A 19,552-nucleotide genomic window follows, 5' to 3' on the forward strand; every position below is an offset into this window, starting at 1 on the left:
TGTACTGACCATTCACCTGTGACTACCTTTATCATACTGTTTTTATCCGTTTGACCCTTGCCTGCCTGACCATTCTCTGTTTAAACTGCACGAGGACCCTCAACTCCATTGTCCATCAGTGTACTGTTACAGAAGGACTGTTAATTGTCAAACTTTTGTGAAGCTCGCAAATTTTTACACATTTTTTAAGATTTTTAGATAGATGGATAGAATGTGGTATCTTCTGTATGATCTGCATCATGTGACATTATCGCAACGCACATTTCAAAACCTGTTCAAACTCAGACACGAAAGTTGTACCTATACTGTATATGCATATGTTGTCATAAGCACATACACACGTGTGTACAGACAATTTTCACAGCAAAACAATAAGACAAGGGTGTCCAAACTCGGTCTTGGATGGATGGTGTCGTGGAGAGTTTAGCTCCAACTCTAATCAAACACACCTGAAGCAGCTGATCAAGCTCTTACTACATATACTAGATACTTCCTGGCAGGTGTGTTGAAGCAAGTTGGAGCTAAACTCAGCAGGACACCGGCCCTCCAGGACCGAGTTAGGATACCCCTGTAATAAGAGAAATGGCATATAATGTGCTGAAAAAAAAAAAAAAAAACGTTACCAAAGCGTTTCTCTTTTATTAATGGTTGTGAATTGCATTATGGGACAAGATCTCTGATCTGTCAACATTTGATGTTGAAAATTCAACTCAGTTTAACAAAGTGACATTTACTGACATTTTAGTAGTTTGAGGTGTACTGAAAATGTACTGGCAGATTATTATTATGTTTTTGAACTGTAAATAAAAGACACTATATCACTTTAAATAAAGATAAATGTCAATAAAAGTCACTTTTACAGACTTTTTAGCATCAAAATCTTTTGGAGGAAAGATCAAAGTCCCTTAACACAATATACTGTAAAAGCTAAATTAAGCGGGAAAAGAATTATCACAAAATAATATGGAAAACTGTAAATTCACTGATATTTTTTACAGTGTAGGGTTGGCAGAACGAATAACGGTTTAAATTTTCCCACCTTTTCCTTCTCAATGCTTCTATTTAAAGTAAGTCTTAATCCTCAAATCCCAGAACAGTTTAAACAAAGTCTATTCATACTAAATGATTCCTGTGGCACCCAAGAAAGGAACAAAATGCGTGACAGTGTACATTGGCCTTGACATCCCGCTGACATTTCAGACGTCTCTACATGTAAACAGAAGACACTGATGGTGGTAATCTGTATTCGTAGTGATTGTGACCCTGTAAAACCCTGAACTTCTGCTGCGTGGCTTAACTCAGCCGGGGGTCTTGGTTAATAAGGTCTCTGTGAAGGAATGCAGGACATCAGCCTCCTGAACATCACTGCCACTGATCTTATAACACGAACGTGAACTTAACACGGGGTGAAGCGCATGTGTGATCAGAGTAACACTGAGATAATAATAAAACAGGCAGCTTTTTCACAGGTTACAGCGCTGAGGCAGTAATTATGTAAATAATGCAAATTTGGTAACACAGCTAAAATCAATAACATAATAAACATGCATAATAAAGCACAAATATTAAATTTTATTTGCTTCCTAGTGTATTTAAAATATGCATTTTTAGATTAAAGAGTTATATTATTCAGTAAACAGTCTGAAACTGAAAAAAATTCAATAAGTTTTAATAAATGGACACTTAAAGAGTTAGTTTGGCTAAATATGAAAATTTCTTCATCGTTTAGTGTCCCTTGTGTAGTTTTAAACATTTATGAGTACTTCTGTTGAATACAAAAAAAAAAGATATTTTGAAGAATGCTGGTAGCTGGAACAAATCAATTTCCATAGTAGGAAAAATATATGATAGAAGTCAATGAGAAAAATAACTTCTTTTGTGTTCAGCAGAAGAAAGAAACTGAAATAGGTTTTGAACAAGTAAAGGGAGAGTACATTATGACAGAATTGTCATTTTACTGGGTGAAAACAGAAAAATGAAAACAAAAACTTTGCGGGGCCGAGTAATGTAAGCTATACTACATTTTTATCGTAATGACTTGATAAAATATCTAATTAAGCCTAACTATAAGAAAATCTTAATAAAAGCTTTGAGTCTTGTCGCCTATTCAAGTTTAAGGAACAAAAAATAACTTGACCAGTTGTTCATTTGGTATCAGATGTGGCTTGTTTGAAAGGCAAAGGCCTCTAGATTACGCTTATTTTACCAAAATAAAATATGATCATGCCTTGATTTTTAAATATTTAATTAGAACAGTAAGATCTGACTTTGCATATCCAAAAGTCTAGTCACTTAACAGGAATAATAAAAATATATAAAATATAAAGTCATGGTGCAGTGGAAAAAGAATAAGTATTGTGTCTGACTCCCATGAGCTTGGAGGACTGCATCCATACATGTCTGCAATGACTCAAATCACTTATTAATAAAGTCATCAGGAAGGGCAAAGTCAGCGTTATTGCAGGACTCCTAGAGTTCATCAAGATTCTTTGAATTCGTCTTCAATGTCTCCTTCTTCATCTTACCCCAGACATCCTCCATCCTGGAGCATCTTGTCCTTACTTGTTTTCAGGACCTTTGATGTGGATGCTGAAGTATGAGGAGCGCTATCCTGCTGAAGAATGTGCCCTCTCCTGTGGTTTGTGATGTAATGGGCAGCCCAAATGTCTTGATACATCAGGCTGTTCCCATCCACTCTGCAAATCTCTTGCACACCCCCTAAACTGAACGTAACCCCAAACCATGATTTGTCCTTCACCAAACTTGACTGATTTCTGTGAGAAACTTGGGTCCATGTGTGTTCCAGTAGGTCTTCTGCAGTATCTGTGATCATTGGGATGCAGTTCAACAGTTGACTCACTTTTCCAACTAATAGTCAAGTTATTAATTATTGCTCCTAAAACTGGGATCGACAACAAGACTTTTGTCAGGTAGTGTATACTGCAGCAATAAAACCAGTGTATAAAATAAAGCTGGCTACACAAAAAAAAAGTGTTTGCTTGTTTAAAGTACTTACTTGAATTGAGCTGAAAAATCACAATTCTTGCTATTTTTTTGGGACAACTTGATTGTTTTTTATTAAATCGACTTAAATTTCTAAAAAAAAAATGATTAAGTTAACTTAATTGATTTGTGTTTTGACAACATGAATGAATTATGTGGAAGCCTGCATTGTTTCTTTGCAGTGTGTGTGGGTTTCAGGTGTATGTTAGGCTTATAAAATAAAGACTTAAAAAGAGACAGTGTTACAGAACACAAAAAGACAAAGTCACAAGAGACACAAAACATACAATTGTACAAAGATATATAGAGAGAAAACCAAATATTACAGAGCCAGACAGATGAAAAGGGGCTGCAAAAGACACAATCCGTGCTCTGAGAGAAACCCTGGCTGATTCATGAGGATCTTTGATTTATTTCCTATTCCGGAGAATGCGCTGGCCTCGTCTGCGCTACTGATGGTTGTGTTGAGATCTGTATCAGTGTGTCTCAGCAGACGTGGCATTTTACAAGCTGTCTCAAGACGATCTAATTTTTTTTAGAGCCCAGCTGGTGTGACTTAAGCTCTTCAGCCTGAAACCAGCAATCAAGACTAGTCACAGAAACCACCAACTCACTTTAACCAACAGCACAGAGACCAACTAGTATTTAAAGGTCCCATGAATGTGCATTTGTATTCCATGTCTGACGTGATCTCAACTGAAACAGAAAGGGTGGGACATAGTTGAGCTCCTCCCCTTTAAAAAAAACAACCAATAGTGTTTGGTTAGAAAGGTTGAGCTCAATGAGGTGGAGGTGGGGGGGAGATATTTGCAGATATCTCTAAATGAGTTTTGACTAGTCATAATACATTTGGAGATATCTTTAATTCATCATATTTAGAGATATTTACAAATATATTTGAAGATATCTCTAATTAATTTACTAATAGTCGAATTACAATTGTAGATATCTTGAATTGGATTTTTGACGAGTCAAAACTTTTTTCAATGGAAGTCAATGGAGGAATATGACTAGTCATAATATATTTGCAGATATTTCCAATCTGATTTCGTACTAGTACAATTGTAATTGCAGATATCTCTAATTGTCATTCTGACTAGTCGAATTATAATTATGACTAGTCAAAATATAATTAGAGATGTCTCTAAATATATTTATGGATAGTCAGAACAAGGTTTAAATGCTAAAACGGCTTGCCATACGCTCTCACCCAGTAACACAGTTACTTACTACTACTACTAGAGATTTCTCTAGTTATATCATTTCAGTCGTTTGATATGCCGTCAAATATTTCACCAAACAGTCCTTAGGGATGCGGGGACACGCAGTCAGATATTTCGGCGAACAGATCCGCCACTTTTGGCGCTCATAAACAATCATAAAGCTCTCGTGCTGTAGGAATGAGGAGGTCTGCTGAAGGCGCGCAGCTGGCGTGCTGTGAGGAGTTTGCATCTTTAAGAAACTACAGTTTGCAATCACTGAACAGTAAGAATGATTAATAAATCCATATGGAACAGCCCCTTAAAAGTCACGTCTCGCTTTCGGTTTCGGGCTTTGGCGCGTTTTGCACTCACACACAAGCGTACCGCGCCAAAGTCCAAGTGATCCGCGCTCAGGCACACCTCTTCCAACCGGGCCAGGGCCGGCCAAGTGAACCGTGCTTGAGCCCGATTCAGCGCACTCACACTTCTCAAACGATCCGGGAAACGGGCCTGGGCACGGTACGGATGGCATAGTGTGAGTAGGCCCTTAGAGACCGGCTACATGAGTATATGAGTTTTTACATGAGGACTACTTCATTTAATATTTAAGTGAGGTAACACTTTACTCGAAGGGATGTTCATAAGACTGCCATGAAACCTTTATAATCATGACGTTTGCATGCTTTATAACAACGTTATTTGCTCAGTTGTCCTTTTAAATGCAAATATGACATTGCTTGTTATGACAACTTAACATATACATCACAACCAGTCTTTATCTTTGTCAAGACAATTTAACATTACCAAGACAACTTAACTTTTAATAAATGTGCAAGACGAAGGCATTGATCCTATGGACTGGTCCGCCCATTTCCCAGACCTGAATCTAATTGAGCACATCTGGGACATCATGTCTCGCTCCATCCACTTGGCAGATGCTTTAGTCCAGGACAGGGAGGAGATCCCTCATGAGAAACCATGGAGTGTGACTCCAAATCCAGACCTTCATGAATTAAGTTTGATTTCCATCGATAATTTTTGTTAGAGTTTTTTTGTTGTCAGCACATTCAACTATGTAAATAACTAAGTGTTATATAAGTATATTACATTCATTTAGATCTAGGATGTGTTATTTTAGTGTTCCCTTTATTTTTCTGAGCAGTGTATGGAGTAACGCTGCTAGTTAAATACACTCCAGTGAAAACTAGCATTCCCAGACATTCAATAATGAATTCCCATAGCTTTTTTTTTTTATTAAAATTATAAATAAAAACAATTTAAGTGCAAAAACTATTTCTAATTTGAGATTAATTCACTGAATAATCATTTTAATCCTATCTAACATTCTTTATGCAATAAATGAAAACGCTAGAAAAAAAAAGCAGTGTTTTGCTGTTTTTCAAATGAATGATTCATGACTTGAACTGGAATGATTTTGAATTGACAGTCATGACAAGTGTTTAATCCTGAATGTCTCAAGTAAAAAGTTTCATTCTTCAGGAAAAAAAAACAGTAAAATAAAGTCAAACAAACCAATTACAAGCAGCTGAAGAAACATAAACAACAGACCAAAGACACTAATGAATCCTGAGGGTTTTAAATTGGAATCATGAAAGTAAATGTCAGAAGCTCTTGTCCAACCACGTAAAACAAAACGATCATTAAAGGTTCAGGACACCCTGGAGAACTTTTTTTGTATATTAACAGATGTGTGTGTGTTGAGCATCAGTTAAGACAATGTTAGCACCTGTCAGCTTTAATTGTGGGGAAAACTGGATAATTTTGAGCTTTTGTCAGTTAATTTCAGCTTCCGGATTTAAAATGATTTTTGGGGCGGGATCAAAATCGGCGACGTAGCGCAGTACTGCAAGTGCAATGATGACGCGTCGGTTTCTCATTATTATTCAAAGCGGAGTTTTCTTATCCTATGAGAAGAGCCGGCTGCTTAATTATTCATGAGACCTGCCAGACCTGCCAGAGTCAAGCCCGAGCTGTGAGACACGGCACAGGCACACAGTATTTAGCCGTTCATGAAGGCTCGTATGCGTTTATTTCCATGATCCACGGGGTTTGTTGCATGTTTTCCCCCGCGATCTTGTCAGGGCCAATCATACAGCAAAGCTGTGTGTGTGCTGCTAGCATTTTTGTCGGGAGAGCAGCACGAGAATTAGAGAATGGTTAAAATAGACAGGTCAGGAGACCTGCTGCACTGAGTCTGCTGGATACGGGGATTGAGGGAGAATCCTTATTTATAGGGTTTACATGAACACAGTTATCTTTATAATAATATAAATTGTGGTTATGTGTATATGAAATTACGAATAACAAATGTAGCAGGGCATTAAATCACTGTTCATTTCTTTGCATTTTAACAGATGTTGTTATTAAAATTGATTAAGTTTCCTTTTTGGCGAAGCTTTACATTGTGTTCAACAGTGAAACACTTATTAAAAAGTTATCCAAGGCAAGTCAGTGCTTCTATATTCAGCTCATTCAAACCAGCGACACAGAATAAAAAACTATTTATTAGTTCGTTTATTACGTGAGAGACAGAAGCCAATCATATGCATTTAGAGCCGGAAATAGATTTGATCCATTAATTTCTCGAGAACTCGGTTTGAGTTGTTCGTTCATCATATGAAAGACAGAAGCCAATCATATGCATTTAGAGCCGGAAATAGATTTGATTTGTTCATTTCTCAAGACTTCAGTTTGAGTCATTCGTTCATCATGGTAAAGACAGAAGCCAATCATGTGCATTTAGAGCCGGAAATAGATTTGATTTGTTCATTTCTCGAGACCTTGGTTTGAGTCATTCATTCATCATGTTAAAGACAGAAGTGAATCATGTGCATTTAGAGCTGGAAAAAAATTTGATTCGTTTATCTCTCAAGTCCTCGGTTTGATTCATTCATTCATCAAGTGAAAGACAGAAGCCAATCATATGCATTTAGAACCGGACAAAGCTTTGATCCGTTCATCTCTTGAGTTTTCGGTTCGAGTCGTTCGTTCATTACATGAGAGACAGAAGCCAATCCTATGCATTTAGAACCTGAGAAAGATTTGATCTGTTCATTTCTTGAGTCCTCGGTTTGAGTCGTTTGTTCATCACATGCAAGACAGAAGCCAATCATATGCATTTAGAGCCGGAAATAGATTTGATCCGTTCATTTCTCGAGACCTCGGATTGAGTCGTTCGTTCATCACATGAAAGACAGAAGCCAATCATTTGCATTTAGAACCAGACAAAGCTTTAATCCGTTCATCTCTTGAGTCCTCGGATTGAGTCGTTCGTTCATCACATGAAATACATAAGCCAATCATATGCGTTTAGAGCCGGAAATAGATTTGATTTGTTCATTTCTCGAGACCTCGGTTTGAGTCATTCATTCATCATGTTAAAGACAGAAGCCAATCATATGCGGTGGAAAAAGATTTGATCCGTTTATTTCTTGAGTCTTCGGTTTTGAGTCATCTCTTCACAAGAATTAAAAGGTGAACTAATTATGGATGTTTCCAGCTCAGATTGACACATTGGTGAAGCTTATATGGGACTGTCAGTGTCAGGTGAACGAGCGACTCAAATTTGAAGACACTCCAGAAAAGGTGAGCAGAGCTAATCATAGATGAAACACCAGGTAAACAATGAAGGATTGTTTTCTCTTTCTTAGTAGCATTGCATTGTATAGTGTTGTATTCTAGTTATTTCTTGTTTGTAGTGTGATCAACGTTTGGGCTAGTTGTAGATATGTTTGGTAGCATCTCATTTTAATGTTATTTTGGCAAATTGAACAGATTGAGTTTTATTTTTTGCAAAAAAATATTTCTTTTTAAAAACGGAGACATGTTCAATACTTTTTTTCCCCACTGCAAGTTCACCTTCGTAACACCCATAACTTTCAGAATTTGATTAATATCCATGACTGTCTCAACCCTGGAAAACACAATTTTAAAACGCTCTCATATTTACAGGTCTTCCATGACCGTGAAAATGGCTGATTTCCACATGTTAAAGAACTGAATTATTATTCATTGCTGTGCAGCTTTGTTCTCTGAAATGTGTCAATTGATGCTGCACTTGCATCTTATCATGTGTGTGTGTGTGTGTGTGTGTGGCAAGCATCCAATTAAATGACAATTGTCGATAGAGCCTGTCCTTACCATTCTGATGCATTACGCATGAGTCGGTGAATGTTTGTGGGTGTAGGAGTTCTGTCTGAGGCCTCATGGGTAGTTATAATCCTGCGAGGAGAAAAACTTTTTACCTGGACTTGTAAAACAGAGGTGAAGGTCTTGGCATCCTCTGCAACCCCGCCGAGGTAAAAGGGCTTAGTGAACACAGGAGGATGATCGTTCTCGTCTTGCACATCAATGAAGACCTTTGCTGTGTTGCCTGCGAGAGTAAGTCAGAAAACCAAAAAATAAACATTAAAATTGAAGTGAGGCAAACGGAACTTCCAAAACAACAACAACAAAAACAAAGAAAGGTTATATACAGGTAGCTTTCATAAAGCAAAACAAAACTGCTTGTCTGTCTGTCTGTATGTCTATCTATCTATACAGTGGGTAAAATAAATATTGAACATCATGATTTTTCACCGTAAACATATAAATAAATAATATAAAGGAGCTGTTGACATTAAAATTGACCCAAATTTTAGAACCCCCCCCCACCACACACACACCCAAAAATCTGAAGTAAATGTTATACGTTAAAGAGTTCCTATGTTACCCCTTTTTTAATATTTAATCAGAGATGTTTAAACTACTATAGACCCAGACTTAAGTAAAAGTACAAGTGCTCTACCAAAAAAAGTGACTTGAGTAGAAGTTGAAGTGCTCTTTAAACACCATTTTTAAGTGGTAGTACTAAAGAATTCAACATTTTTTGTACTTAAGTATTGCAAGTAGTTTATTTCAAGTACTAAAAGTAAAAGTACAAGTATTGTGTAATGTAGTTTTTAAAGAAATCAGTCAAAAGACATCATATTGTTTTGTTTATTTTAAATATCTTTTTTTGGGGCACATGATTAAGCAGAACGAAAAGAAACATAGCTTACGAAAACGATTGTCTCTTGCGCTTGAACCACAGATCTGACCGATTATAATAGCTTTAACACACACCTTTCAAAGTTGTGTGTCACAAAAACACTCTGTAATCCACTCAAAACGCTACTGAAACCCTTTTCTTATCGCAAATAACCGGTTGTAACGGTGTAAACAGAAGTTCTAAACATTCTACTGGAAGATGCTGGTCACTATGGCGCCCTCCATGCAGTAGCCAAGAATAATTGTAACGAATAGGGGTGTGAATCTACACTGGTCTCACAGTTTGGTTCGGTTATGATTATCATGCCATCGATTCGGTTCAATTCAAAATCTCAGTGCATCTCGGTGCACTGACAATGCTTTCCATACATAGTTAATTTTTTTCTTCACAACACAATTTTTTTGATAAAATCTATAAACATAATAATATTTATATATTATTTGTTATACAATTTTGTTCTTTAATACAGCAATAAGATATATGGACTGTACCCTTTGACTGCTCAAAGAAAACACTCTTTCTGAATGCATCAAACAAAACTCAAATACATGCACAGAAGACAGCGTAAGTATTTAAAGCAAATAAACTAATGTAAATATTATACCGCTTGCTTTTTGAGCGCTGACAGGCGAGGTCTTACTCCCTTATGATTAGTTATTGTCTTCACCTGCTTAACAGAAAGGGCTGTGATCGGCTTTAGAAATAAAAGCACTGTTTACCAATGTCGGGAAGAACAGCCGCGGTTACAGTCTGTCTGCGCATAATACACTGTTATCACAGGTAATCCATAATAGACACAGAGGAGAAAATTTGCACCTCCGACACGCTCATGTCAGGATCCACAAGTATCGCTTTAACAGCCAAGAGGAGTGGAAAAGTTACCTTACAAACAGGCCAGCGGGTCAAATGTCCAAACGGAGAGAGAGAGAGAGGTAAAGACGGAGTTTTACAGCATTTCTCCGTAGTAGTGAAATAGCAGCTTGTGTGTTGTGCCGCCTTCATTGTAGTAACAGCGTTATGTACTCGCCCTCGCCTCATTCGCCATAGTATTCAACTGCGACATCGCGCATAGGAGATAAATGATGTCAGTACGTAATAACCGGTTATGATCTATTACTGAACCGATATCAATAATTTTGACACCCCTAGTAAAGAGTAACGTATGTTACTAAAAAAAACAAAAACAAAAAAAAAAACGAATGAAATTATTTGATATTCTACAACAGCTTCATGCTCAGATTTTGTAGCCACAATCATGCTTGGGGACTTGCGAATAACTGGATAGAGTAATCATAAGATAATTTGAAGAAAGATGAAAACCTGTAACCATTGACTTCTACAGTAGGACAAAAATACTATGGAAGTCAATGGTTACAGGTTTTCGACCTGTAGATAGATTGATAGACATATAGATAGATTACAATTTCAAAACATCTTTTTTAGTGTTCAATGGAAGAAAAACAAGTCAAACAGATTTGGAACAAGCAAATGCTGAGTAAACGATGAGAGAATTGTCACGTTTTAGGTGAACTATCCCTTAAATATAAATATTTATTATATTATGCATAATATAATCAAAACAGTAACACTTTATGCTTTATTTGTTCACAGTACCTACGTTTTGATAGATAGATAGATAGATAGATAGATAGATAGATAGATAGATAGATAGATAGATAGATAGATAGATAGATAGATAGATAGATAGATAGATAGATAGATAGATAACAATTTTAGATGCAAAACAAATTATTTTCTTTGAAATTTTTTTTTTATAAATGTTGTTTCTATTTTCAATCTTTCATTTAATTACTATGTACTCAATTTTTCCCTAAAACTAAATATTTTTGGTTGAATAATAAAGAAATAAAACTCTATAGCAGTTTAGCCAAATAAACCCTAACAAAATAAAAGTCCTAACGCATTTGCAGAAAACAGCTAATTTCCCCATTGGAAAATAAGCTGAATTTAGAGCACAGCATTCCTTCATCCAGTCTTTCAAGACCATCATCTGTCACTTCTTAAAGTAAAAGGCAGAGTCATATTTTGTGGGGGTATGAAAGCAACAACACAATTTATCATCTGGCAGACTTCAGCGCTCATGCCAAGGGGATTCCAGAAGCTTCTGCTCATTTCTGCACAGTCACTCCCAGTAAAGCATTGAAGCATTGCCGTAACATGACACAAGAGTATCACTCACCATTGAAGAGAAGGGCAGCCAACAATGAGCATGATTACATGCATGACAGCTCACACAATAATAACTCAATGAAAGACCTATACAGTATATTGTGAGGAAATTTTCTTTTTTTTTTTGTGAACTATTCCTTTAGTTATAATTGGGTTAAGAATTGTAAGGAATTTAACACATATATGAGCAAATGAGTTGCCTGAAAACACAAACCAAATATTTCAAATACGTTTACAATAAAATAGCAATATATTAACCTCTAAAACCACTTTTTAAAGGCATTTATTTGCCACAATCATGCAGGATAATTTCAATTCTGTTCTTTAGGAGGTTTTTTTTAACATATATTAATAATATATGGAACGATGCAAATATTACCATTAATTAATCTGCATATGAATCATTTGGCAATCCTTATTTGTATGATTACTCGAGCTAGATATTCATGAAACCGATGGAGGTCTTATTTATAACAAGGACCTGGCAGATTTTGCAAAGTATAATTAATTAAATGTGCTTTTAATAATCAATTAAAAGCACTAAACTGACAGACTGACTGGATACTGTACACCTAATCATTGGATTTTATCATTAGGTTTGCTTACTCAGAATATTAAATGAGAGAGAAAAAAAATCAATATCCATCACTGTGTAGTGTGGTTAATCAGCAATTCTTTTCTCAAATAATGATTTTCCGTAATCACCCTAACACAATGAATGGACAAGCCATCAGGTAACGCTAGATGACAGGAAGCTATTTATTATGGTCTATTTTTTTTATTATTATATTGAATCACTTAGCATTAGCAGGCTGAAAAGGAAGTATTTTATTCACTCTGAAAAATAAAATAATAATTAAAAACACTGTGGACAAGCTTTTAAGCCACGTAAAATATCCCAGGGTCAAAAGCAGACGCATACAGAATGTTCTTCATTCTCAAAAATTTGATTGATGTATTCAAAGATCAAGTCTAAAAATCTATTTAACACATTAGAGCACATGTATTTTGAAATATTCAAGCTGATCTCCTGTTGTGAGCCCTTTTTAAGGCAACTATAATTTCAGATCTATTTTTCCCTTTGGTTTTGGATGACGCACTACAGCCACAAAAGCACTGTATATGCTCTTTTTATATTCATTAATTAGATTCATTTATTCATTTTCATTACTTAAAATACATGTTAGTGAATGTATTTTGCTGTTTAAATGCGTAATGATGATATTGGTAGATTTAAAACAGATGATTGGCTTGTTAAGTAGGTAGGGGTGATAATGTCATATTTTTTGTTGTTGAGTGTCACATATTTTACAACAAAAAAGAAAAAAGAAAAGAAAAGAAAAAACAAGTCTCGATGGTGAAAAAAACATTGATTAAATGTACTTAAATTGAGCCACGAAATTAAGTAACAGTGCTTTTTCCAAATATCAGAATAACTACTACTTTGAGGGTTTTTTCTCCTTTTTTTCGCCAATAAAATATATACAGCAGATGATCTTTGTGTCTCAGATCAATGATGTGGTTTTTCATCCATGAATTAATAATAAATTCATATGTTTTAAAACAACATTAATGTCAGAGTCCTGACCTGAACCCAATTAATAGTTTGTAAAAAGAGTTTAGGATTTAGGGCTGGACGTTTTAGTAATTCAACAAGTAGAAGTTTTCAACCCAGGCTCATTCTGATTACGAACATATAAATTGACCAGAGGATGTGTACACTTTTTGAGAATTTCAAATTTCTCTCACGAGTGCCATTCAAGCCTGCTGTTCATTGCTCAATCCAGAAAAATAAAAGCCCTTGCAGCAGCCTGATTTTTACAACGTTTCCAGATTTTACCACATTCTCACCCTGTTATTTACTGCATTATTTAATTATTTGGCTTTTGTTCTTATCTTACCTGCTTTCTGGAACTGTTCCCAGACTCAAACTCTATCATCCCGATCAACTCTCCTTGTTGTCTCGAGTCTGTACACGAATAAAATACGCGTCAAGTACGCAACGAGCCACTGGACAAACTAGTAACAGCGGAAAAGCCGTGCACATAGAGGTAGCGTTCATTTTAAAGATAAAATGCAGCCATACGTTCTTCTGACTGCATAATTTGCGATCTCCAGAAACGTATAAGCAGGGCCGGAGCAAACTGAACTGCCGCTCTAGGCAGAGGACGATCATGCTGCCCTCAACCCCAGTGTGAAAAGGAAAGTGACCGGTAATGTAAATGAAGTGAGGTGTCGCGGACCTCTTTTCCAGCGCACTATGCGTGGATATAATTGAGGACGCGCGGGTGCTGAGGGAGGGAGGGAGGTGTCGCGGACTGCGCTCGCTATTCTTCCGCCCTATGCGCCGATATAACTGAGGACATGCGGGTGCTGATGAAGGTGTGGCTGACGTCGCCCTCTCTATTCTGTCGTCTATGCACAAATATATCTGAGGACGCGGGTGGTGAGGGAGGTGTTGCGGACATAACTGAGGACGCAGGTGGTAAGGGAGGTGTCGCGGATGCCGCCCTCTCTATACTGCCGCCCTAGGCGGCCGCCTAGTTCGCCTCTATGGACGCGCCGGCCCAGCGTATAAGGGGTGCGTTTCAGAGCCTAGACTGGAAGTTTTTGTGAGAGAAGAGTGGGAAAACTTGCCAAAGCAGAGCTCATTAAATAACAATAGTTTTACCATTGCTTATTTAAAAGGACTATTGACTTAATAATACAAGGAGTATGAATAATTGGAGATATTTGAATGCTCAATAATAAATTACGTTGTCTACAAAATAGCATATTCCTTAAAACATATCAAATGCTCTTATTTTTGTCACTTGCTAGCCATATATTAAATATATGAAGGCATTATAAAACAACTCAAAAGGTTTTTAAATACCAGGGGTATATATAATTACATTATATTCACTAATAGTCCCAGGTAAGCCTATGTTATTCGTTTCAGTGGTTGTTATTGGTGAATTAAATACTTTGGTATGTTGTGAATGACCAATGAGAATCAGGTATTACAGAGAGTTGTGTAATAAAGTAATAAACACAATGCTTTGCCAATCAAGCTACACAAACTTAAATTTTTCATTGATGAAATGGAACAATGTATTGTGTCTTAAGGTATGTGCACAATTTTAGTATGCTCCTATAAGGGTCATATTGCAGGAAAGTAACAAATAACCTAAATCAACATATAGAATGGAGGGTTAGGCTAACGAGTTAGTTTGCACAACAGTACAGACAACGTGAGCTATTAAATTCATCCGCTTCTATTAAAAACATTTAAGCGGTTGGCGATTTATGCAATAAATCAATAAAGGAGTGCAATAAAGGATTTTTATGGCTATTTTATTGCCATTTTAATAAACAGCCATTTTCAAATAATACATGTAGTTTATGCCAGTTTTTATGTGCATTTAATATCTGAATCCTAAAAGAATACAACAATCCCTAATTAAATTCATTTCTGGCACAGCACCAGTGAAATGTAAGGGCAGATTCGTCCACACTAGTGGATGGTAATGTTATTTTTATTATAAGCATGTGCCGTCATTTGTCAGCCAGCATGCTTTAAAGCAAGATGCAGTCTGATTGGCTCTTTATTATTCATTGTTCATCAGCTGGAGTAAAAAAAAAAAAAAAAACTAACTTCTAAAACTGCTGCCAGCAATGTTGTCTTCATTACATTTACAGGGTGTGAAGATGCAATAAAAGAAGTCTTACTTTTGGCTGGGGCTCGTAGGTTGGAGGACACCACCCTCATGGAGTCCGCTTCCACGCGCAGGACATAACTGCTGTTGCTCTCATAGTCCAGAGGTTTTGCAGTGCTGATTACTCCAGTGTTATTGTTCACCACAAATTCACCTGCCCAAAAAAAAAAAAAAAAATTATGAAATCATTTGATTTTTAACATCAGCTTCATCCTCAGATTTTGTAGCAACAATCGGGGATTTGTGAAAGCTGGAAACCTGTAACCATTGGCTTCTATAGTAGGACAAAAATACTATAGAAGTCAATGGTTATATCTTCTTAAGTGTTCAATGGAAGAAAAACAGAGATAAACAGGTTTGGAACCAGTAAAGGGTGAGTAAATTATGTGAGAATTTTCTGTTTTGGGTTAATTACCCCTTTAATAGCAAATATTTTTATATTATGCATAATATAACCATAACAGTAACACTATATGGATGTTTTATTTGTTCACAGTACCTGCTTTTATTAGTTAACATCAACTAACATAAAAAAGGCTGTTATGCATCAATGGAGTGTGTCATTACAGTTTTAGTGTAACTATATAACAGAGTAATAAGCAGTATATTGTACTTAAATATAAGATTAGGCCACAATGCTTGTAATTATCCATTGCTTATTCATTAATGGAGGTAGGAATAGATGGATGGATGAATGGGTGGTGGTTGGGTTGATGAATTGCTGGATGGGTGGGTGGGTGGGTGCTTGGGATGGTGATTGGGTGGATGAATGGATGGACGGATGAATGGATAGAAAATTAGATGGATAGATATATGGACGGACGGAAGAACAGACGGACAGACAAACAGATAGACAGACAGACAGACAGACAGACAGACAGATAGATAGATAGATAGATAGATAGATAGATAGATAGATAGATAGATAGATAGATAGATAGATAGATAGATAGATAGATAGATAGATAGATAGATAGATAGATAGATAGATAGATAGATAGATAGATAGATGGTTTGACGAGTAGATGGATGGATAGATAAAATGGATGGATGGATGGATGGATGGATGGATGGATGGATGGATGGATGGATGGATGGATGGATGGATGGATGGATGGATGGATGGATGGATGGATGGATGGATGGATGGATGGATGGATGGATAGATAGATAGATAGATAGATAGATAGATAGATAGATAGATAGATAGATAGATAGATAGATAGATAGATAGATAGATAGATGGTTTGATGAATAGATGGATGGATAGATAAACGGATGGATGGATGGATGGATGGATGGATGGATAGATAGATAGATAGATAGATAGATAGATAGATAGATAGATAGATAGATAGATAGATAGATAGATAGATAGATAGATAGATAGATAGATAGATAGATAGATAGATAGATAGATAGATAGATAGATGGTTTGATGAATAGATGGATGGATAGATAAACGGATGGATGGATGGATGGATGGATGGATGGATGGATGGATGGATGGATGGATGGATGGATGGATGGATGGATGGATGGATGGATGGATGGATGGATGGATGGATGGATGGATGGATGGATAGATAGATAGATAGATAGATAGATAGATAGATAGATAGATAGATAGATAGATAGATAGATAGATAGATGGTTTGATGAATAGATGGATGGATAGATAAACGGATGGATGGATGGATGGATGGATGGACGAACGGACGGACGGACGGACGGACGGACGGACGGACGGACGGACGGACGGACGGACGGACGGACGGACGGACAGACAGACAGACAGACAGACAGACAGACAGACAGACAGACAGACAGACAGACAGACAGACAGACAGACAGACAGACAGACAGATAGATAGATAGATAGATAGATAGATAGATAGATAGATAGATAGATAGATAGATAGATAGATAGATAGATAGATAGATAGATAGATAGATAGATAGATAGATAGATTGTTAGATAGTTCAGAGAAGGTCTTTAAATATTAAAGCACAAAGATATTTCTCCACTGCATTATTCAAAACAGGGATTGCCGCACGCTTATTTACTACATAAACATGTACACATTAGTTCCACTGCATTTACACAAAAAAGTACTTTGTTACCCGTTCCTTTACCATGATATGACATTACTCATAGGGCCCCAAAAGAACTGGATGGCAGCAAATCTTGGCCCGTCTGCGTCTCAAAAGTCACCCTTTAACCGCTTCCGCTGCAGCGTATCGCTAATGCACTTAGCTATATTGGGATTCCAGGTCCTGAGTGCACAACCCACCTCTCGAGCCTCATTAACATTCATAAAGGATTAGCTGTGATCTCGGGTGATGTCATCGCATTAAACGTCTTGGATCCAGGCAGTTTGAAGGGTGCAATGATTACCTTATTCTTCCCCGCTTTTTTTTTCTCCCCCTAGTTCGCTCTAATGAAAACAGCCCTTTGATTACCTATCTACGCTTCTTGATTTCCGCCTAATGAGAATGTACCGAAACGATTTCCCCTTCGCTTTAAACCAGCGCCAGATGTATTCAAAAGTGATTTCGGATGAACAGAGAGGATTTAATCACACTCACACCTCCCTCTTCCTGACACATGGCAACAGGAAGTACATTCCTTCAAACAAAACCTTCTCTCTAGTGGAGCTTTTGATAAGTTGCAGCTGACAGAGCCATAAGAAACACCAGCTACTCTGTCATTATCCTCTGCTTGATGTCTTACAAACTGTAATTTATTACAATGCAATAATATCCAGCTCATAAAAGACCAGCGTGACATTTCCCGCAATCTTGTCTTCTTTTTTTTGGGCTTTCTGAGGAAGGAATCAACCATACTCTGCTTGAAGTATACTCTTGGCTTGTATGAGAAATGCCAGTTTAATTGCATGCCCTTTCTGCATCATTTTAGCACTTGATTCACTATATTATGCAAATCTGGTTAGCGCTCACCGCCTTCGTTTCCTTCCATGATAGAGTAGAAGATGGTTTGGTTTATTGGAGGATCATCTGACACAAATATTGGAGTAATGACTTGAGTTGGAGTACTTGAGCTTAGACTTAACTACAACTTTTATTGAATTTGTAATAGACTCAGGTGCATTTTTTGTCCCTTCAAACTTAAGGCCCAATCCCAATTCTAACCCTTAGCCCTCGTTTTGCGTGTTCCTGTGAAGGGGTAGGGGTGTCCTAATTCTCTTTAGTTTGAAGGCGTAGGGCTAAGGGGAAGGGGTAAATACCCCTTCGAACGAATATTTTTCAGGACCACACTCGAAATCAAGGGGTAAGAAAATTTCCCAGAATACACCAGCCACAATGGCAGGACAGCTGCACCCGGAAGTAAGGAGATCCACAAATTAGTATTTTTTGTTATTATTACGCATTTTTACAACAAACAAGCACATGTTTTGATATATTCATAACCGCGTTCATGTTTAACGTCATGCTTTAAAAAACCCTGCTAAAATAAAAACAATTTTCTAAATTTTCTAATCAACTAAATTTCGCTATCTAATTGCCAATTCTTATTGGTAAATATTAAAGCCTTTCCCCTTTACCCTCAATTTTAAGGGCCAAGGGAAAGGGGAAGTGGTAGGGGTACAAAAATAAAATTGGGATTGGATTGGAATGGAATTGGGCCTAACTCTGGTGGTTTTGGGACCCAAATTAAAGGTTTAGAGTCCAACCAACACTGTAAAAAGGCTGGGTTCCACAATCAATTTGTTCTGGGAAAACATGAAGGAATTAACTTATAAATTTTTACAAATTTAAGTGAATTAAACATAAAACAATAAGGTGTTTACAAAAAAAACCTCAAGAATTGTGTTATTGCAGCTCACTTTAAATAAGTAGATTAAACCATGTCATTTTTTTTAGTGAAGCCTGGTGCCGACCCTGAATTTAATTAAATGTGAGCAGTTTTGCCAAGAAGGATGCGATTCTGGATTAACTATCTATGTTGATCCTGGAACATCATTTTTCTCCACCTATAGCTTTTGTGTTGTGTTGGTTTCATCAAACATGGACCCTTCAGCATGCAATGGGGCAGTTTGCTGCCGAGTGTGTTGATGCTGGGATGAGAATCAGCACCTCTAAGTCCAAGAACCTCTCCAGGTTGGAGGAAAGTCTTTACCCCAGGTGGAGGAGTTTAAGAGTCTTGGGGTTTTGTTCACGATTGAGGAAAGGATGGAGCATGAGATTGACAGGTGGATCGGTGCATCGGCAGCAGTAATGTAGTCAAAGTACCGGTTCATTGTGAGCCTAAAGGCAAAGCTCTCGATTTACTGGTCAATCAAGGTTCTGGCTCTCACCTATGGTCATGAGCTTTGAGTCATGACCGAAAGGACAAGATCTCGGATACAAGCGCCTGTTTCGGATGCTTCCTGGACACCTACTTAGGG

General features: G+C 37.0%; 1 protein-coding gene across 51 annotated transcripts in view; it reads right to left on the reverse strand.

Annotated features, from left to right (window-relative positions):
• pcdh15b (protocadherin-related 15b) overlaps window positions 1-19,552 on the reverse strand; it is a 513,920-nt gene that overhangs the window by 49,141 nt on the left and 445,227 nt on the right. For all 51 annotated transcript variants that reach the window (XR_015944907.1, XR_015503430.2, XR_015503428.2 and 48 more), the window contains 2 exon segments: window positions 15,157-15,297; window positions 8,471-8,598 (listed from right to left, as the gene is read on the reverse strand). Coding sequence is in view for 21 of the 51 variants with exons in the window: in XM_087274983.2 (XP_087131109.1) it covers window positions 8,471-8,598; window positions 15,157-15,297 (269 nt within the window). In the remaining 30 variants the exon portion in view is untranslated.

The sequence above is a fragment of the Danio rerio genome, chromosome 12 (assembly GCF_052040795.2).
Source record: "Danio rerio strain M-AB ecotype USA chromosome 12, GRCz13ab, whole genome shotgun sequence".
Taxonomy (NCBI): domain Eukaryota; kingdom Metazoa; phylum Chordata; class Actinopteri; order Cypriniformes; family Danionidae; genus Danio; species Danio rerio.